The sequence below is a fragment of the Podarcis bocagei genome (assembly GCF_964188305.1).
Source record: "Podarcis bocagei genome assembly, chromosome: 9".
Lineage (NCBI taxonomy): Eukaryota > Metazoa > Chordata > Lepidosauria > Squamata > Lacertidae > Podarcis > Podarcis bocagei.
In genome coordinates, this window is record NC_138134.1 from 38,884,238 (window position 1) to 38,908,331 (window position 24,094).

At 43.4% G+C, this 24,094-nt stretch overlaps 1 protein-coding gene across 10 annotated transcripts in view; it reads right to left on the reverse strand.

Annotated features, from left to right (window-relative positions):
* Positions 1–1,677: 1,677 nt before the first annotated feature.
* NPY2R (neuropeptide Y receptor Y2) overlaps positions 1,678–24,094 on the reverse strand; it is a gene marked incomplete at its 5' end in the record, with an annotated part of 30,433 nt that continues 8,016 nt past the window's right edge. For 3 of the 10 annotated variants that reach the window (XM_081208397.1, XM_081208399.1, XM_081208403.1), the window contains one exon: positions 17,739–20,444. In XM_081208397.1, the coding sequence (XP_081064523.1) occupies positions 19,233–20,444 (1,212 nt within the window). In that variant the 3' untranslated portion in view covers positions 17,739–19,232. Of the gene's footprint in view, positions 1,723–17,738; positions 20,445–21,532; positions 21,984–24,094 lie in introns of those variants that run through there. The other 7 variants (XM_081208398.1, XM_081208402.1, XM_081208404.1 and 4 more) reach the window with 5 other exon arrangements.

Sequence of the window (24,094 nt, forward strand, 5' to 3'; positions counted from 1 at the left end):
TGACGTTTTAAGGCCATGCATACACCATGCATTTAAAGCACTCCAAAGATTCCTGGGAACTGTAGTTTACACCCCACAGAACTTCAATTCCAAGCACACTTAACAAGTGATCGTTCCCAAAATTCTTTGAGCAAACAGGTGCTTTAAATGTATGTTTTATAAACAGCCCAGAAAGTGTTTTCTGCTTTTCTTGTTACTTTTACAGTGGTACCTCGGGTTACATACGCTTCAGATTACAGACTCTGCTAACCCAGAAATATAGCTTCAGGTTAAGAACTTTGTTTCAGGATGAGAACAGAAATCGGGCTCCGGTGGTGTGCCAGCAGCAGGAGGCCCCATTAGCTAACATGGTGCTTCAGGTTAAGAACAGTTTCAGGTTAAGGACGGACCTCCAGAACGAATTAAGTACTTAACCCGAGGTACCACTGTAATTGTTTTTATGCTGTGTTCCTACTGCATTCCTCTTATTCACTGTGGAAATTAGGGATATATAAGTGGTACAATTATTTAAATGAATAAAATTATGTTCTATGCTCATTACTCAACCCAGGGGTGGGCTTCTCAAGCTCCTGTTTTCTTTTCGTCTGTAATATATTGAATATAATGTTCCAAACTGAAGTACAGAGTTTTGCATATACAGATAAGCATACATAAACAGTTTTTCACTGATAGACATGCACACATTTCTTCTCCACCCCACATCATTATTCCAGTCTAAATGTTATCGTACATAGGATTGTATCCATATTCTTTTTGGTGTGGTGTTTTACCAAAGTGCAATAAGGCATACACACATTATAACACAGCACACAAAGACTCTTGACAGAGCCACATCAACATCAGAACTGTTTGTTTGGGGGGGGGGTTCCCCCAATGTTTAATCAGTTTGAAAATATTCAGTGACAATGTTAGAAGGAGACCAGGGGGGTGCAAATCCGATGTAAGCTGCAGCAAAATTTGCATTGTCATATTTTAGAATTTTAGAAATGTTTCTAATTTCATAATTCAGGAGCGTCGAACTTGGAGCACAGTGAACCCATGTGCCAATAAAGAAATGGGAAATGGAGACATCTGCTCATCCCTAACAGCTTCTGATATTTCCTTCCTTCACACTGCATTATCAAAAGGTTTTTATATTTAGCTCAACAACACTGGAGATGTGCTTGCCAGCAGCTCTTTGGTACATTATACCTAAGTGAATTATGTTGCAGATGAGAAGTAATTGAGACAATCCATCATGGACTATGGTAACACTACCCATTTATCATATTTTTATAACCACTCTGAAGTTACAACCACTCAGTTCTCTATCTTTTCCCCTTCATGCATGGTTTCAAACTCACCACACCAATGGCAGCTGTTATAAACTACAATGAAGTAATGAGAAGAAGGTGACAGTTTAAGTCATTTTGAAGCTGTTGCATTGATACATTCATTCCACACTCGACAAAAAAATGCAGCAAATCATACTTTCTCCAATTTACTTCATCAATAAATTGTTGTTTTGGGAAGGATGCAATGACAACCAGTTGATCAATATTTTGCAGTCGTCTAAAGAACCAGATTGCCCTTCTGTGAGGTCCTTCGAAGGAAGGGTGGGATATAAATATGGCAGTGACAAAAAGTATGGGCTTTTTATTATTTAGTAAATAATAAATAAAGAATATGTACATTGCGAAATATAGATTGCTTCCAGTGAGTGCTGTTGTCTTCTGTGAAGGTCTGCAAGTCATTTTAAAAGAAAAGAAAAGAAAAAAGCTCAGTCTTGAGTTGTAAGCAACATCTGGAAGTTTTCTAACCCTGTGCTAAGGGCCTCTTCTGCTTTTTACTATAGCTCTGCCTCCTGAACCTACAGAGATTTTCGCCATGGCAAATGGAACAAGGAGCAACATAAATGTTCTCTTGCAAATAGCAACTTCTCAAACAATTGATCAGTGACAACTATGATCATCCATCAAAGTGCAAGTTAAATTGGATAGCCAAAAAAGAGTAAGACACTGGCAGTTTCCAGGAATACTTGGCTCTGAGTTTTCCCCCTGCTGCTCTATTTGCATGCTGCTTACTGAAAGTAGCACCATGTTGAGCTAAAAGCAGCTAGGGCAGGGCAATTTTAGGCAAGAAAACATTGCAGTGAATTTCTTCCCCCTCGCACAATGTGGTTGCAAGCCAGGTTGGGGTGGTGTGTGTGTGTGTGTGTGTGTGTGTGTGTGTGTGAAGCTGCTTGACTGTTTTTTTCATTGAGAAATAAAGGGATCTGTGTTGAGCATACACTTTTTCAAAGCATGCTTAATATAACATGGAGTTTAGCCCGCAAAATAAATCAGGCTAGAAGCAGAGTGAGAAATGGAGGAGAGAGGGTGAAGCTGGTAAAGGGGCAAACCAGAAAGAAGTGCAATGATATATGTATTTATTCCAAAGTATGTTCCACTAGTCTCAGTGGAGCTTTCTCTCAAGTTAAGTATGTACTGTGCAGGTACATGATTGCAGCCTTAAAGTAGTCAAGGCAGGAAAGGAGGAGAATAAATCACTATCTTTGCAGTAGAAGAAGTAACGGCATTAGGGAAGGGAGTTTCTTAAATAGGTATGAAACATTTCAAATACCATGGACAGCGACAGAAGCTTTGCAACCCTTCCATTTGCAGTTGGGCATCTTTGCCAATGCTGACAATGAAGGAATTTGCATGCCTGGTGATGAATCACCGCCAACCTGCCCCATAAAACACTTCATATTCAGTTAAGTGTTTTTCAGTTTTATGTCTCTGCATTCTGCTATCACCAAAGGATTTAGGTGTGGCAAATAATGAGACCCGTAAAATCTGTCCTGCAATATATATTTTAAAAATGGTCGGGAAGACTGGAAGGGATGTAGAAATGTTTAATTAAAAGTGTATTTCTCACCACTCCAAAAATGTAAATCCGTATGAGTTCCCTCCCACCTTAAGTTCCCTCCTTATTACCTGGTGCCGTTTCCAACTGAACTGTGAAATTAGGTGGCCAGATTTGAACAAAAGAACAGATGCTACTTCTAATTTAAAAGTATAATTGTAAAGAAATTTCATTAAAGTTGGGCTATGCAGTGGCTCCCTCTTTTCATCAACATTCTTGTTCTGTATTGCTAAGAATTGCTTTTAAGGGAGAAACCTGCTGCGATGGAGTGACAGCCCTGGATCAACTGACTGCTCGTTTCCGCTGTTCATTTGGCAGAAGATACACATTTGTGATGATAAACTTGCGTTAGCCCTCCAAGGACTTGCTTTTTGCCACTACTGGTCATGGAAACAAAATTGATTTGTGAAGTCCTTGCGATCTGTTCTAGGGCTATGAGCAGTCACTGTCACTCTCTATCTCACTCCCATAAACTATGCATTGAACCTGCTTAAGCCAATGAAAGAGCAAGGTAAAACAGGTTATTTGCACTGAAAGACCTCTGTTAAAATGATGCAATCCACATAGTACTAGAACCCTTTTCCATCTGTTTATGTATGGTTTATTTGGATCAGTTTTTACTAAAGCCACTAGCATTTATTCCATAGAATAGATGCAATATTGGATACCAAATCTGGGGAGTCTTTTGAGAGGGGGGGGAGAGGGAGATTTGACATGAGGCAAGACATGAGGCCCTGTTGACATATTGCTAGGCATGGGTGAATCTGTCAGTTGAGTTCCTGACAGTATCTCTTTTTTCCATTCTTAAGTTTGGTTTTCCACATAAGCTTACAAATTCATTTTTAAATGAAAACTCAGCATTTTACTGCATATTTCTCTTAATTTTGATATGCATTTTTTTGCCAAATATACACATTTTTGCATGCATTTTTCTGTAGTATGTTAGTTTCACTAACAGATGCATTCTTATGTACACATTACAGTACTTTGTATGCACATTTTTCTGCACACTACCTGATTGGAGAACTCCAATGCAGAAGTGTGAACTTCAAATGATGACAAGGCTTCGGTTTGTGTATTGTTTCAGGAAGTGTCCGCCATGGATGCTTTAGTTGAGATTCCTGCATTGCAGAGGGTTGGACTAGATGACCCTTGTGTCCCTTCCAAATCTACAATTCTGATTCTATGATTCTATAAATTGGGTAGGTTCATCTTTCGATGCAAATTCAAGAGAATTGAAAAGAATTTCTTCCCCATCTCTACAGATACGCAGAGGACCAGCACAGCCACATCTCAAGGTGAGTATAGTTTTTAAGGGATTAGATTAGATTCACTAATTAAATCTTTCTGAATCCCACAGGGAGCCAATGTGTGGACCTTCATTTCTAAGCAATCTGAACAAATTGAAAATGAATACCGCAGGGAGCGAGCATGTGTCAAAACCAGCTCATTGATGGGACAAAGCAGATGTGGGTTTGTGTGAATGCTATTAACATGCATGATTTTTGTAACGCAAATAGCAGGAACAGGGCTTCATAGGATGGGAGGGATTAATCCTGGACTCCTCTCTTTTCCCATGCTACCACCCACCTACCAAAGCTGCTGTTTTCATTGGGAGGGAAGCTGGCTTCACTTCAGAACACCTTGTAGGCACAATTCCCAAGTGGTTCTCTTATAAACTCTGTGCTGTCATTTGCATCAGCACCTTTAATTAATGAACTTTGCATCCCATGGAATGTGAAACAAGGACTAAACCATTTTTTAAGCAGATCTGTATCGAGAATGTTGGTTGTTGTTGAGCAGTTATATATAAGTAGGGAAAGTTTTGCTGATTTTCATTCAAGTACCAGATGCAGAGCACACCTCACCAGGAGCTATTCTGGAAACCACCACCACCCCTCCCCCAACGCAACAAAAACTGCTTGGGTGGGTATTTTGCTGGTAAAAACAAAATGGCTTTGCTAGCTTTCATTTCACCCCAGTGCTATATGAAACCCTAACTCTCTGCAATCCACAATAATTTAAAACTTTTTAGGGATCAGTGATCCCACACTGGATTGTATCCTGCATGAAAACGAATGGGGTAATCTCATGTGCATGCAACAAAATGGAAAAACTATAGCATAAAATAATATTGTTCCAGTTTCAGTATAGTGCTGCCAAAGTGAGCACCATAAAATAATATAAAAGGGTGTACAATAGAATATGAAGAATAGCTACAACTACAGTGGTACCTCGGGTTACATACGCTTCAGGTTACAGACTCCACTAACCCAGAAATAGTACCTCGGGTTAAGAACTTTGCTTCAGGATGAGAACAGAAATTGTGCTCTGGCGGCACGGCAGCAGTGGGAGGCCCCATTAGCTAAGTGGTGCTTCAGGTTAAGAACAGTTTCAGGTTAAGAACGGACCTCCAGAACGAATTAAGTACTTAACCCGAGGTACCACTGTATATATCTATTTTCCACCTAAAAGAGAGATATCAAAGAGCATTTCTGTTGTTATTATATCAGCAAACAATGTAATATTTTCTCATATCTCGTACTACTCTCTCCAGCCTTAATAATTTATTGTCTTTTAGCACATTGAATGAACACCATTGTTTCACAGGTAGAGAGCCATAAAATGAAAGGAAGGCACACAGAAATGCCTATCTATCTCTGTCGAACAAATTATATTTCCACACACCCACACAAACACCTTTGTCCCTAAGCACCATTATGAGACCAGCAAGCCTGGGCTTCCATTAGTGAGACACGGTTGATGGTCTTGTGTCAGTGGCGTTCTTGCCTCAGGGACGGGACCCCTAGACAAGGTCTGTTTGCCCGCACCTTCATGCTGCTGCTGTAGGAAATCAGGTCAGAGTGGAAGAGGGAGTGATGTGGTGGTGGCCTTCATGCTGCTCCTTCCCATCACTGATGTCATGTCATAGGATGAAACTGGCTATAAAACCTTCATCATTGAAAAGGGGAAAACAAAAATTCCTGTCTAAGAGCAACCTTTTGGACCTCAACAGAAGATAGAGAGCACAAGCAATAAACATGAAGCATGACACATTTTGATGGCTGGCTGCCCGTTTCTAACACTAGAACAAATTGAAAGGCCGCTTACAAGAGCTGTAAACATCCTGCCTCTACAGAGATTACATGGAGATAATGCAATGTAAGCTGCCATAATGAATCAATATTCATTATGAAGTGACACTGGATGCTAGATGGCTATTCCATGGAAAGGGTCACCTTCCTATATATTGGGCATTATATCTTTGCCAACAGAGCTTACGCTTCTCCTGACTGCGCTGAAGATGCCAAGTGCAGTCAGCTTTTATGTGTCATGGGAAGACCGGAATGGAAGCACCCGATTCATGGTCCACTAGCAAGGCTCCGCCCACTGGAGGGCCCCTGATTGGCCAGTTCAAAGTTGGGATTTTAATGTGTTTCCTCTCTTCCATCACAGCATTTGACTGAAGCAAGCTGCTCTTAAGCAGTTGCAGCTGTGAAGGAAGCAGATTAACCAGCCCTTGGGTTGAAGGAGAAACTACCATCGCAATTCTTATTTCAACTCGTCGCTCAGGATCTTATTAAGAGAAAAATTGTGATGGGGAAAACAACTCTATTCTGCTTACTATCCTTGTCAAAGCTTGAGTTGCCACATGAGGATTTAGTAAGTTATGCTTAGATGCCGTGACCACTGATTATATTGCTACTATGTCATTCTACTCCTTTTGTTGAATTCCCCACCTTATTTAAGTAAGAACTAATTTTGCACTCAAGGCTGTATGCTTCAATGAGATCTTTTTTTAAGCTATTAATGTTACTTGAATGATCAATGAGAACATAAAAATTGTCACATTGCATTAGATCAGGGAAGGGGAGCCCATGACCCTCCAGATGTTGGGCAGCCAACCTGCCCAGTGGTGAGGAATGATGGGAGTTGTAGTCCAACATTTGGAGGACCACAAGTCAATCATTCTTGCATCAGATCCATGGCACATGTAGCACCCTGTTGACTAATATTCAGCTTGCCACATACTGCCAAGCAGATTTATTCATTCATTAAAACCATATCCACCATTCTACTCATGAAGAGCACACAGAATGGGAAATGCCTCAAGGAGGTATATTAATGTGGTCAATGTGTTCCTAAAGCCAGTAAGAAGGACACTGAACAGGAGAATGAAACCCATACCTTCGTCATCCTTTCTCCTCTTGGTTCCCATGTTCTGGCTTGACAGACAGACTAGTTGGTCTCTGTGCTGCATTGATTAAAGACAGCCTTCCCCAATCTGGTGCTCTCCAAAATATTTTGGACTGTAACTTGGTTTTACCTGATCACTGGACATGCAAGCTGGGACTGTTGTGCAGAGCCTCTGAGAGGCATGAGGTATTGCTTGTGCTGGATCGCTTGGGCTGGACTAACCAGGGTGTGGGAGATGATGGGGCAAACAGGCCTCGTGTCAGCATCTGGGCCTAGGGCCGAATCTGGTTGCCACCACATCCTTTCCTTGTATTTTTAAAAACGTTTTATAGTCAGGGAGCAGGCAGCTGGGCACATAAAAGGGGGCATATGTTCACTTTATCATTTCAATCAATCTTTATTATTACAATCACAGATCAGCCACTAAGTTACAATCAAGCAAATACAATTTTAACATTTACAGGCCAGCAAAAGTCTATTCGGTATTAACAGCACAACAAAGGGCTAGGATATGTGTGTGTGTTTTCCCACACTCATTCATTCACACTAGAATGGATTACTGAAGAAATAACACGCCGATTCACATACTCCACAAACGGAATCCCTATCAAATGGGAAAATTCTGGGCATCAGCATTCTATTATTTTCATTTCAAAACATATATTAGCCTTTTCGACATCAACTGTGCTTAGGATAGCAGAAGTAGACTCTCGTTTTATTCTTCTAGTTATGACGGTGCTATGATCTGAGTGAGTTTAAGACATGACACTGAGCATTCTAAGGATATTTCCTTTTTCTCCGGATTTGAACGTGTTTTTTCATCTTGTTTGTTTGTCCTTCTGATGTATCAGGAATGCACGGCAGTCATAAAGCATGGTGTGTGGCGAGGATGGAAGAAAAGAAACATTAATTGAATACATATGGCCATTTAAAGCTACACACCCACACTGTATGTTCAGGGCCTAAAACGGCAGAACTGCACCACAAACAGAGATACAGTGTCAACTCTCCATTGCTCCCATGCCAGATATTTCTGGAGAAAGCCTTTCCTACTCCCAGGAGGGAAGGGGTTGTGAACGGGAGACGATTCCTGCGTCATGCAGGGGGGCGCTCTTCTCCCTGCTTCAACTCCAGGGCTGGTGCCACGCCCCTCCCCTGTTGGGCACCCAATAGGGAAGCTTGGCGGGGGCGTGGCTTGCTGCTCAAACGCAGCCGCGCCAGCCTTCCCCACCATTGCACACACATTTTCGGCAAAAGCGGTGCTGTTGGGCCCCCCTAACATTCTAATCATTCAGCTGGGTGAGAACGACCTGGCAAGCAGGAAGAGTGTGGACTTGTTGTGGAACATGAGAAAGGTCTTGGACATGAGAAAGGTCTTGGATGAGTTGGCTGCCTTATTTCCCAGAACAACCCTGTTCTGGTCCTCTCTCTTGAGGAGAAAGGTTTGGCACGGTGCGCATAACATTATGGCCATTGAAAAATCCAGGAAACTCTTGAATCGTGCGGTAGCGCGCAAAGTGCGTTTTATGAATGGCCGAGTTATATCTCATGATGATATCCAGATTGGCGACCAGACCCTATTCCGGGATGACGGTGTTCATCTTTCAGATCGTGGAAACAACATATGGCTGGCTAACATATCCAACAGTCTTAGGGATTGGTTGCAGCTGTGAGGGTATTGGCGGCGAGCCTTTTGGCTCGGGTGGCGGTTAGGCATTGGAATGTGTTGCTGGTGTTTCGGGGGGCAAGGTGTGGCCATCGCCTTCCCCAACAATTTTGGGTATTCCGCTAAAGGAATCCAGCGGTCGTGGATCCTGTCCGATGCCTGTGTGGCGGGGGGCCATGGCACGACCCTCGGTGACATCAGGAAGAGAGCCTATAGTTGGATTAGCATCAACAGGCTTCCCCTACTGGTGGTTAACCCCTCCTCAGACTCACCCCTCTACGAGTGGGTGGAGTCTAATGTTCCGTGGTCCATTGCCTAAGCCAATACCTTCTCACATGCTGTAATCAATAAAGTTGTGGCCTTTACCTTACCCATTAACCTTACATTCTGTGTCCACGTGTCTTTATTCCCCAAGCAGGGATCGGGTCCTCGAATCACAAACAGCCAACTCCAGGGCTGCTATATCTTGAAGAGCAAAAAAGAGGTCAGCCCGAGCTGCTGCCACCCCAAGCCAGGGAAAGAGGCATGTGGGTGCATGGGGCCACCTCCGTGCCCATGCACCTCTTTCTCCAGCTCAGGCTGGCAGCAGCTGCAGCATGCAGAGCAGCCTGAGTTAAAGCCCAAACCAAAGCCACCAAAGCCTGAGCCGCTGCCAGCCCGGGAAGAAGAAGAAGAAGAGTTTGGATTTGATATCCCACTTTATCACTACCCGAAGGAGTCTCAAAGCGGCTCACATTCTCCTTTCCCTTCCTCCCCCACAACAAACACTCTGTGAGGTGAGTGGGGCTGAGAGACTTCAAAGAAGTGTGACTGGCCCAAGGTCACCCAGCAGCTGCATGTGGAGGAGCGGGGAATCGAACCTGTTCACCAGATTACGAGACTACCGCTCTTAACCACTACACCACACTGGCTCACGGACCCCAGCTCCTACCTGATCTTCACTAAAACAGTCTTACTCTGCTGCGGTGTTTCTGCTTCTGGGGCACAGCACCCTCCAGAGCATGTGCATGCCCCCCAACCCCCCCCCAAAAACCCCAGACATTTCCTTTAAAATGTGAAAATTCATCCGGATGGGCATGTTGACCCCTAAAAAGAGGACATGTCTGGGTTTTCCAGGATGTACGGCAACCCTAGCCAGCACCTCAAAATGCTGTTTGCTAACAGGGTTCAGAACGTAGCTCCCTGTGCATTTCTTCAGCTCTAATTCAGGGTGCTTCCATGTGACCTTCTAATTCGACACTCACGCTGTTTTGTTTGCACAAAACTTGCATGGAGGTTCTGTAACTTCTGTGGTTTACTGAGCCTCCATCCTGATTTGTTTGCACTGAGGCTATACAATTTCTCATCACTCAATTAGCATCCCATGCTTTCTAATGCATGTTCCTTATCACAAAAAAGTCAATTTGTTTTTTTAAAAAGTTTGGTTTGTTTCACAAGATTGCCTGGGTGCTTTTAAAACCAATTTCTCTGTGCAAACCTAAAACCATCAGTATGCAATTGAATTCCTCCTGCAAAAAATGATAGTCTGGATTGGGAGAGGACCTCAAACTGCAGTGTGCATTGTTCTTTTCACACAGAGACACCTAGATTATAACATTCTTAGCCAGGTGGGGGAAAGAGAGGTGGGGGAAGTATGTCCTTTTGCCAAAATTGCTCTCACCTCCCACAGGACTCCCCAGCTATTTCCTAGCCATTTACCTGTATTTTTCCCTGCAACAGATGTGCCTGGTAACTTGGACTGTTGAGTTAGTTACAGTCATCCTGGCTCCAAATGACCTTCCTTTGACTGAAGGGGGGAAAAGAACTGCTATTATGTTTGGCATGGTGAAAGGCATTTTGACACAGCATGGAACATTTTACATTTTGGGTATCATATCAGCTTATTACTTTCATTTTAAAGCAATCTGTAGTTATGAAAGTTCCAGCCAGTGCAATCTCTTGTCCAATCTTAATACAATACCGCTGATAATGAGTTGACATGTTCCGGGACCTTGAGAAGATTCGTGGAATCACCTCTGGAAGGGAAATCAGAGAGCGATTTTCATTTTCACTGTGCTTTTCTTATAGTTCTGAGCCAAAGTATTCAGCCCAGATCCTTTCCTGACTCTGGGGGCAAAAAATGCCATCCAAAGTATTAGAGTAATCTTCAGGGAGGGTGAACTCTAAAAGCTTTAGGGTAGTTTGAAAATGAGGTGGTCAATGTTTGATTTTGCTTTTTGGCCAGTGGGGGCAGCCATTTACACACCCCGCCATCACCACAATAACACACACCCCCCCCTCCCAAATGTTCAAATGTCCCCGCAGTTATTTACTGCTGGCTATTTTACACCTCCCTTTGGGAGGAAATTAGCTAATTTGATATGGAAAAAGGCAATCTGGACGCAACATTTTACATTTCTTTAGATTATACTACATTAACATTTTCATTTTTAGAACCACTTATGAATAAGAGTATTGCAGCCAGTGTGTGTAGAGGTTAAGGCAGATCAAGACTCTGCAGTGTAGGGTCTAGTGTTGGATGTAACTCTGGGAAATTCTGCAATAATTAAAGGTTGCAAGTTAGCCATGTCCATTAACTTCAGTGGGTCTACTCTGACTTTAACTTTTTGGATAAGAAATATGCGTATATTAAGACTCTCAACTAAAGCACCAGCTAGGAAGTCTAGCCTTATTGCATTGCTACAAAATATTGCTATCTGGGTGAAATAAGGCCTTTAGTTTAATTCAGGTGTGGGCCTTCTTGGTGGCTGCACTTAGGAACTGGAATTCTTGGCCAAGGGAGGCCCGTCTCCAGTGACTTTACACCAGCAGGCAAAGACATGATCTAGACAGGCTGTAAAAATGGCTTGTAAATATGATGTAATTGGTTTTAGGTGGCCTTTTCCTTTTGTTGATTTTATGTTTTACCTGTCCTTTCATTCTTTTCTTGTGTGTTTTATTTTACACACACACCCCATTTGATGGAAAGGTGAGGTGCCAATTTAACAAATACATTTGAAAATGTGTGTGGCGGTGCTGTTGTTTGCAATGCACCATGTCCTCTATGTTGTGAACGCTTGTTCGGTATTACCCAACTGTGGATTTGAGAGGAGAGGGAGTTATTGTGATTTAACAGAGCTGCCTTTGTTTTTCTGATCTTGTAAAGGCAACCTTGAACTTGCCACCACTCAGGAAAGCATACCATATGATCTATGACTGCCGGGAGCCCCCTCGGACTCTGGAGCCAGCATTTTAATACAGGCAAGGCAGTGCCAGGGTGGTGCGGGAGATTCAAGGCAGTATGTAGAATTTCTGTTCGGGCAGCATTTCTCTCCTTAATGGAATGTACCATCTGCGCTCAGGTTTGAATTCCCAGCAAGGATCCATTAGAACTCTGCTTATGTACCTGCTCAGTTCTGTGTGGATCACCAAGTGCCCCAATACCACCTCCCCATTTCCTTGAAATATGTGCCCCATTATATTTCATTTCTACAAATTTGCTGAAACAGGAGGCAGAGCCAGGTGTTTATGCTAAGCTATACAAGAGCTCAGAGTTCTACATCAGATCCCTGCAGACTCACCATTTGGTGTTTCATTCTACCCATTTGGCTACCTGTCTCTAGCCATTTATCCTCTTTACAACGATAATGCAATGATTAATAAGTATTTGTTCAACACTTTGAAAGTGTGACTTGCTCCGATGTTTGACTTAGGGCTTCTCCAGATGACCTGCTTCTTCATCCTGTTTTACTTCCACAAAGCTTACACACTGGTTAGACTATGGTTGTTACTGAGCATTTGTTATGATTTGTTTACGAGGTGGTTATATGACAATCGGCACTCATCCTGATTTGCTTGCAGGGTGTTCACACATCTTCCAGTCAATCATTCGTTCACCTCACACTTTTCACTACATCTCCCCATTACTTTCCCAATAGGGCATGTTTTCAAAAAGCAGATTTGTTGCACCATAGTGACCGTGCTTTAATCCACTTCAATTCTGCAAAGCTAAATTTCTAGTGCAATCATACCTTGGATCTCGAACAAATTGGCTCCCAAATAATCGAAACCCAGAAGTGAGTGTTTTTTAACGTTCTTTAGGAAGCCAAATGTCTGACGTGGTTTCAGCTGCTTCCGATTGGCTGCAGGAGCTTCCTGCAGCCAATCAGAAGCTGCAGTTTGGTTTCTGAATGTTTAGGAAGTCGGACAGACTTCCGGAATGGATTCTGTTCGACTTCCAAGGAACAACTGTATACGCTTGAAGCAGAACTGGCTTACATGGTGAGTTGGGCCACTACATCAGCTTCCCAGCAGGTAGGTCACTGTTGCTTATCTGGAAGGGAATAGTGACGCGGTACGGAGCTTGTTGTGGTGCAAAAAATACTGCAAGGAGCACGGGACTTGTTCTGCTGGTGTAGCATGCTGACTTCCCTGCTGCCTCTTCCCTTCTCTCTACTTCCCGGCAACAATGACTCATTTGCCAGGAAGCGAGCAGCTCCACCGCATCTCACACAGTGAGCTGTTTCTGCATAGACCCAGTAGCAGATACAACATCAGTAGACAAAAGAGTTTAAACTTGCAACCCACTATACAGACATCTCTGGGAGTAGGCCTCACTCAAAACCATGGAACTTGCTTCTGAGTAGAGACATATAGGGTTGCACTCTTCTAGACTTTCTTAGAAAGGGAACAGATGAACCTCGCTGGAAGCCAGGCATGTTTCAAGTTACCCTCTACATGGCCAGAGAAGAGCAAAGTGTTTTGCAAGTTTTGAACGAGGCCAGTTCACCCAGCTAACTTCCAAAAATGAAGAACAAGGCAGAGAGAAAGGATATTTAATCAAACAGTGTGGGTGATGTGATCTTTAGCCAGAGCTCAGTGGTGAAGTAAGTGCTTTGCATACAAACGCTCCAAGTTTCAGCATCAAGGGCTAGGAAAGAAAATCTGGACAGCTGCTGCCAATCATTGTAGTTAATACTGAGCTAACTGGGCCAGTGGTCTTTTGCCAGCTTCCTATGTTCCTGTCCTTTTTTCATTTGCCAGGAAATATAATATGAAAATGAGTTTTCTCCCACAGCTTGACAAACAATATGCACTATCATTTGTACACTAGATTTAACTTTCTCATTGTTATTCCTACATCGGAAGAAAATAAAGCCTTTGTGCCTCTTACGTGTTGTGAAACTATGCATTCTCTACCAAGCCTTTCACATGACTTCGGGTCATCACAATATTTATTCATCAACGTGCCCAAAAAAACACATAAGCAGGACTGCCTGTGGCATTATCTATTCCTGCAAAAGTTAAATAGGATCTTCATTTGTTTAGCACTGTTTTCAAATGCTCATTTTTAAAACAGAACAATTAGCCAAATGGATGAGGCAACAACATGATTGTTCAACAGTTCCTAAGCAGAAGCAAAGGCAGAGTGCTGTGCGGCTGCAGGTAGCTGAAGCTGTACCCTGTGGGGAAATGTGGAGAGATTGGGTATTTTCGCTGAAACAATAGTAGATGGCTTGGTTAGTTTCCACTTGGGAGTGGAAATCAGCTTGTCCCATTGGCCATGCTGGCTGTGGCTGATGGGAATTGGAGTCAAACAACATCTGGAAAGCCACATGCTCCCCACTCTGAAAAAGAGCAACTGACCTTTCTGCATCTATTTATGGTGCTTAGGAAGCAGTTCACATGCTCTGACTGATGTCGGCATTCATTATACATGCCTTGCATTTGCCAGAGATAATAACATGTGAGTTGCTTCAGGTGCTCCGCCTCAGAGAACTCTTGCATATGTACTCTCTGGGAAAAAGGCACCGGCTTGGAAATAACCTGAAGGGTTGGAGCTGCATGCTATGAGTGTGGAAGCAGCCCACTCAAGCTGCCACAGTATTCCCAGGGCACAACTTTAGTTACGGCACAAAACTCCTCGGAGCTAAAATTAGCTTGGTTGGACCTCTCTCCATTTGCTTCTTATTGCAGAGAGGTGCCTTTCACAAAGAGCCTCTTTGGGCATCTTGGAAGGCCCCGAGGTTTTCAAGCTGTATCACTCTTTCCTTCCTCTCCCCCCACCCCACCAACTGAATGCCACCTGCAGACACATTTATAGGTAACAGGACTGCCAAGCGCAGCTCTGTGTCATCTAGGAGCGAGTATGTGATTGCTGCACATACTTTTAAATTATTTTAAATGTTTTCCATATGTTCTTATTTTTAATGGTGTTGTTGAACTTTTGTGTTTGCTGAACTTGTGCTTGAAGTGCATGTAGGCACAATTGTCCCACTGCATAGTTATTAAAGGGAACTGATTACTTGTCGTATAATCAGAAAGTAGATCAGCATCTACTGACTGATCTCTGGTTGATTTGCGGTTGTTCAGCAATGTTCCTGCCTTCTGACTCTAACATTATCAGCAGCAAAATAACTTTCCATGCCTCTACTAGGCTGCTGAAATGTAGAGAGGAAACAAGGAGAGGACTCTTAGGGGAAATCTTTGTGAGACCAGCCCAGTTCTTGCACTGAAAACAAATGCCTAGGCTCAGAATGTCCTCAGAGGCACCCTGCTCTTTCATTCTAACAACATGTCTTTTGCACTTGGCTTCCGCTGGTAGATCTTGGAGGTCAAACAAAACTGAGAAACCACAATCTGAGAAGCCTCAAGGTACACACACACACACACACACACACACACACACACCCTACAGGGCATGGTATCCATAGGCTCAGGTATCTCCCATGTTTAAGCACAGGAAGCAATTGATTAGCTGCTCCATGCTCAGCCCCCATGACTGATATTTCAGGGCGCCTCCAGGGCCAAACCCTAGCTGCGATCTGACGTTTCATGACACGCAGGTCTGCCCTGGTCATACAGTGGTGCCTCGCAAGTCGAAAATAATTCGTTCCGCGAGTCTTTTCGTCTTGCGATGTTTTTCGTCTTGCGAAGCACGGTCCGTCGCAACTGCGCCTCTTCAAGCGGCTTTTTTAAAAAAGCGCAAGACGTTTTCATCTTGCGAAGCAAGCCCATAGGGAAATTCATCTAGCGAAGCAACGCAAAACCGAAAAACCCTTTCATCTAGCGAGTTTTTCGTCTTGCGGGGCACCACTGTATATTGGCCCGCCACATACTTACCTTCATTTCAGGCACATTTTTTCTGCATGTTTGGTAAATGTTAGGTCTGGTGGTGAGCATCTCAAGATTGTATTTACATTTAAGATAAATTACTATTCACTCTTTAGAGGAAAAAAATGAGGTTTTAACATTTCGTGGCTAAGGTCTAAGTTTGGTACCTGGCAAACATTGTATCTTCTTTTTCATTTTTTTGAAGTCCGATATGGGTTTAAATGTTCAGGAGAGCTAGATTTTGTGTTATGCATTTAATAGGTTTTTGGACCATGTTAAACGTTCTATAACGTGTATTACTTACGTTCTATTTTTACAAATCGTGTTACTAATGCTGTTCATTGTTTCTGTCCATAGCTCTCGAAGGAGTTAACTTCAAAACATGTAGAAGCAATTTTTTTCTTTTTCTTTTTCGCTTCATTGAGCACCAGAGCTTGCCCCCTCTTTTCTGTCTTGATCCTTTTTCTGAGCCAAGCTGACTTGGGGTAATGGAGGCCAGATGAAGCAAAAGCTAGGTCAAGGAACTAACCCCATAGAAGCAAGCAGTGAGCAAGGGAGGAATATGCCACAGCTCAATGGTAGAGCATCTGCCTTGCATGCAGAAGGTCGCAGGTTCAATCCCCAGCATCTCCAGGTATGCCTGGGTTTATCCTCCAATTGAAACTGTGGAGAGCTGCCACCAGTCTGTGCAGACAATACAATGCAAGATGGACCCCCGGTCTAAGAACCCAGCTGGATCAGGCCAAAGGCCCATCTATAGCACTCTTTTATCACAGGGCTCGTATAGGTGTCCATGGGAGGAAGCCCTTAAGCAGAACTTGAGTGCAACAGCTACTGCCCCACTTGCGATTCCCAGCAATGGATATTCAGAGGGATACTGTCACCAACAGCAAAACAGAACAATTGTAGCTTAGCAGCCATTGACTCAGTAATAAGACAGCTTCCTATGTAGCAAGCATTGTGACTCATGTAGCATTTGTTCCTTGAATTCCATCCCCCTGCACCCTCCATTTTTCATGGCTTACCCACATTTAAAGAAATGGCTCCAATGATGCACCACATCTAGTTTGGCCTGAAAAGTGGGTGAGGAAAACACGCCAGCAATGATCCTTTGTTTTGATAACTTTAATGATTCCAGGGTTTGGGGGGGGTGTTTTTTTTTAAAAAAAAAGGCAAACCATATATGCTGAAGAAGTGTGCATTGCCATTCATAGCTGTGCATTTACAGGAGAGTCAAGTCATATACCTGAGCAAACAGAATGGAACTCTTAACAAACACACATGCAAACTTCATTTGGTGGTATACACAGCAGCATACGGATGTCTAGCTTGCATTCTATTTGAACATATTTAATTGCACAGAGTGCAATGACGGGCACAGATCCCAGGCAAGATGCGTGACATAAAAGCATAAACCACAAGAACAGAAACAAAACAAAAAACACACATTACCATTGAGCAAGATGGGCAGTGTTTCTACTGTCATTTTTTAGCATCTAGCAATAAAGCAGGAAGAGTTTCAAACATGATGTGTTAATGGTGCCAGCAGCTCAATCTGCAATCCATTTAAAATGAATACTAGGATCCGACTCAATTTAACACCATTGAGAATAAACAGGATTACCTTCAATCACTCAGGTATGGATCAGGCTATAAGATACCTGAAAGATCAAGCATTTGCAGTTCCCTCACATAAAGGCATGCAGGCACCCAAAATACCCAGACTTGACTTGAGAATAAACAGGGACCCACACCAGTACACTTGCTTGACTTCTTAGTTCCTCGCCCATTACTAATCTTGCCATTAGCAGGCTCAGATTTTTAACTGAAATGTTTGAAAGACCATGAATTGGTACTGCAGCACCCCTGTGAATCCTGTTAAAATTTTGGCAACACTGCAGAACTGCAAAATAGTTGAGCGCTAAGATCATTGAGAGGGACAGTTTTTTGTCTCTGCTAAAATAAATTAGCAGAAGAAATAAGCATGGTGCTATTGGTAAGCGGATGAATAGTACAAGATCATTGTAAAGGAACAAAGAAAACTATGTCCGCTTCTGTCGGAACCAATTGCAGAAAAGTTTGGACCACTTTAATGTAAAACTCTCACCCCCCCCCGACCTTCTCCTTCCCAAAAAGGACTGCAAAAACAGTTCACAGCATAAGTGCAAACTCCCTGAGGTCCTGGGGGCCCAAGCACCCACAAAATTCCCCATGAAAGGGCCGGGCACCCACAAATTTCAGTGCCAGGGCCATGCACACTGCATGTCACCCACAGCCCCTGGCATCCATGGTTGCAGGGCCAAGCTGGCACATATGGTTCACAGGATGCCATGCAGGTGCTCAATCCATCACTAACAGATTGCACAATACCAAGCTGGGTACCACTTTCATTATACAAACTTCAAGTGTGGTTTGCCTTCCAGAATTTCATTGCAAGTGGCTAAAAGGTAGATGTTTCGCTGACCTTGTTTTTAACTTCAACAGGGAAACACAACTTTCACATAAATCGGGGGGGGGGGGAGAGAAACCATAGTACACTACGACTTTTAGGAAACCCACTTCTTTCAAAAAGAAAGATGCAGCAAGTTTCAACTTCAACAACCATTTGCAGCTTTGCCACTAGAGGGTAGTTTGATCCTGTGGCCTAAAAGGACTGTGCAATGTTCCAAGCAGTCAAATGTTTATTGTCATCTGCCTCCAACTACCAATGTCTTGTCTCCTCACTTTTTAAAATGTGCATTGACAATGGCAAACCCTTTTCTTCTGCGTTACTGCTGGCTGTGCTTCTGAATTCACTGTACGCAACCAAGCACCAGCTTAGTCTTTTATAGTTCTTTGGAGTTGACGTTATACTTGATGACAAATGGCCTTGAAAATGTTGGGAACGTTCTCAAATTGCACCCAGTTCATAAGCTTTCTATGAATCAGCAGCACATCTGAGCACACCCAACAATACATCAGCATCAAACTATTTCCCCTTGCACTCACTCACATTCTTCGTCCAGCTTCACTGCTTTCTTAGGGTCAAACAAGAAATGCAATAGAGATGTGTGAATGCACTTCTCTCTCTTTAAAATCAGTGCAAATGCAAATTGGGTGAGGATTGGATCAGAGCCACAAGGGGAAAGGGCTTAATCCTTTCTGCCTACATTGTTTTCCTACTCATGACCCCCTGCTCCACCATCTGCTACTTGCACTTTTGCTTTTCCAAATGCCAGCTGGGAGGAGCAATTTCCATCAGGAAGATCGGACAGGGGAAAGATTAAACGGCTTTTCTCCCCCTCTGCCCCTGGTCCCAATCCATATCGCCACCATACCTGTTAGCTGCAAAAAGAGAGAGCGTGACGGGTATGTGTATGTGTATGCCCACTGCCACATCTAGTTTGATACCCTAGACACTTGTAGGCTGCGAAAACGGGGGTCCATTGCAATGCTCCTCTTTAGCTTCCAGCTTCTTCTTGGCTTTCAGTGCAGGCGATACCTCTGGGTGGATGGAATCCAGCCGCTGTTCGCACCGGAAAGCAGTCAGGAAAGCCGTTCTGTAGTTGCTGTTCATCCAGCCATAGAGGAGCGGGTTGGCAAAGGTGGAGCACATAGCAATGACATGAAAGAGCGTGTAGATCAGTTTGTATTCCTGCAAATCCAACACGTTGCTGTCAATATCGCTGACGAGTTGAAAGATGTGGAAGGGCAGCCAGCACACCCCAAACACCACCACGACACACACCAGCATCTTGGTAGTTTTCCGACGCCTCTGGTGGTAATGGTCCCCCGCTACCCCGGGACTGATGTGGTTCTTTAGCTTACTCCAGATACGGATATAGGCATAGGAGATGATGGCCAGAGGCAAGACATATTGGATCAGGAACATCAAGACGCTGTAGATGGTGCTGTAATTGACCAGCCCTTCCCTGGGCCAGGCCTCAGCGCAGACCACTATCTTGAAGTCCTGGTTGAGCTCAATGGAGAAATACTCCCGGAAGATAGCCAGAGGACTGGCCAAGATGGCACTGACAGCCCAGGCCACCCCAATGATCAAGAAGCTGATCCTCTTGGAGATTTTGCTCTCCAGGTGATACACAATGCAGCGGTGCCGGTCCAAGGCTATCACAGTCAACGTCACTATGGATACCTGAACAGCAAGGCCTTGGGCGTATGGCACAAGGTGGCACAGCACAGGACCCAGCTTCCATTCTCCCAGCAATGTGTAAACTAACGTGAACGGCAGGCAGAGCGTGTTCACCAGCAGATCGGCCACGGCCAAGTTGGCAATGAAGAAGTTGGTCACCGTGCGCATGCTCTTGAACTTGATCACCACATGAATCACCAAGGAGTTGCCCACTAACCCGAGCAAAATGATGACGCAGTAGGCACAGATGAGGACGATCTGCACCTCCACCAAATTGGTGCTATCCTTCAGATCTCGCTTGGGGTCAGCAAGCAGGTCATCGTAGGGATGCTCAAAGCCTGGTGGCAAGTTCAGCCTGGAGTAGAGGTCCGTTTTAGTTAGTCTTGTCCGGTTCTCCATAATTTTGGATCCTCCCATCAGCCCCATGTTCTCTGTAGGTGTGACAAATTTCAACACACAAGCAGTATTCTTCTCCTGCAAAGAATACCAAGATGATGGACATGTTAAAAAAGGGCAAAGTCAGGAGGTTTACCCCAAGGTAGGGTGTTGGTTAAATGAATTGAACTAGGAGGTCCCTGCTTCAAATTGCACCTCAGCCCTGAATTCTTAGGGGTCTTAGGCAAGCAAATATATCTCAGACTCAGTTGCTTCATCTTTAATATAGACATAATACACACATTCTCGTTGCACACAGCTTTCAGATACTATGACCTGTTGATCTGCAGAGAAGCAGGGGAGTGTTCCCATCACAATGTTATGGTATGAGGAGAGGTTCCTCTCTCACAAGCTGAGTGCTGTGGTGGTGAGAGAAACTGTTCTCTGCTGCATTTTTCTTCCCATCACAGCACTGTACTGGGAGCTGAGATTCCTCTTCTTCTAGGCTGGTCTTTTAAGCAGCAGCCAGACATCACAAACAACAGAAAGCCAGCCAGCCCTTTCAACGGGCAATGATAAGCCACTGTTCTAGCATGCAAATTAAAATGTAAACAAAGCATTTGCTGCTCCCCCAAATCGTGTGTCAGCTTTGGCAGAAGCTGTCCTGTACATGTGATGATAATGTTACGCCAGGCAGAAATATCCACAATAACTGGGAAGATGTTGTACAGTTAGTTCTAATTGGCAAACATTGGCTGGTACTGTATGTCAGGTCTCAGATCCTATCAAATGTTGAGTGCTACATGTCAGACATTATAAATATACCCTGACCTCCTACTGAAAATTAAATGTCAAATCCTATTTCAGAATGTAGAATATTTGCATGGTCAAAGAAATTTCAGGGAATATTCACCAATGACATTAATACAGAAAAACTTTGAGGATGCGGGTGGAATCATTTCAGCTTCAGCAGAAAGCATGTAGCAATGCTTTTAAATACCTCTAGACTGCTTCTCTGCCCCTCACAGCCAAGGATTTTGAACTGCATAAGGCAAAATTCATTGGAAAGGAACTCTAATGGATCGATCATGAAAACATACAAATAAAAGTATAGGTCTCAGCTACACAACTCACTGAAAATCAATTTCATGAACCAGATACATACAGAACAGGGCAATGGCACACACCTGACCTGCTGCTCGTATTGCTGCCGTTTACTTGGAAGTAGAGGGAAGGTGGCAGCAGTGAGGTCAGCGCAGTACGAACACATCAGTGGTGTCAATCCAGTGTTCTTGCCAGTACATTTCTACTGTGCCAACCTCTTTCCTCCACCTTTTGGTAAGCAGCAGTGACAGGAGGTCAGCTGAGTGGCTCCATCAACTGATGCAGAAAGCTAAAGTCAGTCACCTCATGTGATTTCCCCACAAACAGAGCCAGTGTTTTGTGGTGGTTAAAGTGCCAGACTAGAACCAGCAGGACCAGGATTCTGGTCCCCACATGACAATGAAGCTGGCCAAGTGGCCTTGGGGCAGCCACAGTCTCTCAGCTTAGCCTACTTCACAGGGTTCTTGTGAGGATAAAATGAAGGTGGAGAGAGAACCACATTTGTCGTCTTGAGCTCCTTGGAGGAAAGGTGGGCTATTACTGAAATAAATAAAGACATGTGTACACACATAGTACTCTTCATGCCCAGGAAATATACGTAGGAAGCACTTCCCAGCTGCTACTGCTAGAAATTTAGTTCATTTTTGTGACTCTCAGCATGCTGCTCATGATACTGATGATTTGAAAGTATCAGGAGAATTTTAGAAGCTACATGTCATAGACACCACACATTTTCTTTTAAACTCTAGAAAAGAGTGACAGACTGACTGAAAAAACAGGCACATCTACAACCATCTAAACAGAACTGAAACATGAAGTTCCCCCCTGTCCCTTTAAAAGGTCAGTGTAGCAAAGCGGCTAGCTTTCGGGAGTACAAGCTGTACCCTGCAATAAACAATAAGGGAACAGAAAGCATGTTTAATACCGAGGAGTTTTTCTATACAACGTTGACTTTGAAATTAAATTTTTAAAAACACATTAAAAATAACCTGAGGTAATGTTTCTTTGGCAGTGGACTGCATTTGGAGTGATATTTCAAGGAGAAGAAAACATTCCCCTCTTCTCTGCTGCAGAACCTTTCAAAGTATGATCAATGAAAGGGGGGAAAACTTCTGCCTTTAGTTTATATATAAGCAGAGCAATAAAGAGTGAACGAGTATTGCTAACCAATGCTAAAGTTGTCAAAACTCTTCAGTTTATTATCAACTTGAGATAATAAGCTCAAGAGAGACATGAAAATGAGCAAGTGTGTAAAGCTAGACTCTTTGAGCCTGCAATCTTACTGACTTATCTGGGAGTAAATCCCACTGAATTCAATGGGACTTCCTTCCATGTAGGTATATTATAGGATTGCACTGACCATCTACTTTAACACCCCCATTTATATGAACAAGATGTTATAAGTCTTCCTCATTACATGAGAACACATCCTGAACTGTGGGGATAGAATTCCTAAATCCAGGTTTTCACCGTTGCAACACAAACAAGGGCATTTTTAAATTATTCCAAATAGAAAAGGGTTTTTTGGTTACCAATTTATCATATAGTTTTGTGTTGAGCAACCTAAGATACTTCCACAGAATCCATATAATGTCCTTATTAGCCTGTTGCTTTCTAGTGTATTCTGGAAAATCCTTTGTCTTTTCCCCATTTTTTTCCTGCGTGTCTAATCAATGGCAATTTCTGTGGGCAGCTTCAACCAGTTAAACCCTATTAAAGTTTTCAGGGTACCTATGCATTTAAATTAAATGCTTCCTCTTAGAAAGCTCAGCCCATCATATTGGTTCTTCTTAATCTGTGCTGGAGGAGGAAGAATGAATAAGATCCGTTTTGCCCCTTGAATAACATCTCTACAATTACCCCAATGTCAGCTTCTCTTCTTGCTGGGTGTGTGAGAGAGATTTACGATTATTAATACAGTGGTACCTCGGGTTAAGAACTTAATTCGTTCCGGAGGTCTGTACTTAACCCGAAACTGTTCTTAACCTGAAGCACCACTTTAGCTAATGGGGCCTCCCGCTGCTGCCGCGCCGCCAGAGCACGATTTCTGTTCTCATCCTGAAGCAAAGTTCTTAACCTGAAGCACTATTTCTAGGTTAGCGGAGTGTGTAACCTGAAGCGTATGTAACCTGAAGCGTATGTAACCCGAGGTACCACTGTAGTATAATTTTCATATGTGGCAAAATAATGATTTTTTTTAAAGTGATATACTCACCCCCATATGCAAAAACTGTAAAGGGCAGTCAGGCTGTTTTGGATAAAGAAGCCATTCAAGGGGCAGATCAGAAACTATTCACCACTGATCCCCAGAGCATAGACCAGCAAAAAGCAAGAAAACAGACTGAACTTGCTAAGAGTATTTCCATGAGTTTTGGATATGGAACTTACTTGTGAATAGACATCACATAAGGATCTTGGCCAGGGGGAAGGGTACCACTGAATAACTTGGTGTGGTATTCAGTATCACTTTCTGCAAACTGAGGAAAAACAGTGCCTTGGCACTTTGTGTGGAAGCACCCACAGGGTGGAAACAGGGGAACACTAACCACAAGGAAGCCAGTTTGAAATGTGATTAATTACCTGGAGCGATTTACGAGGCTCCCACAGCCATTCAGAAATATAGCCAAGTATGGAAAAGATACAGC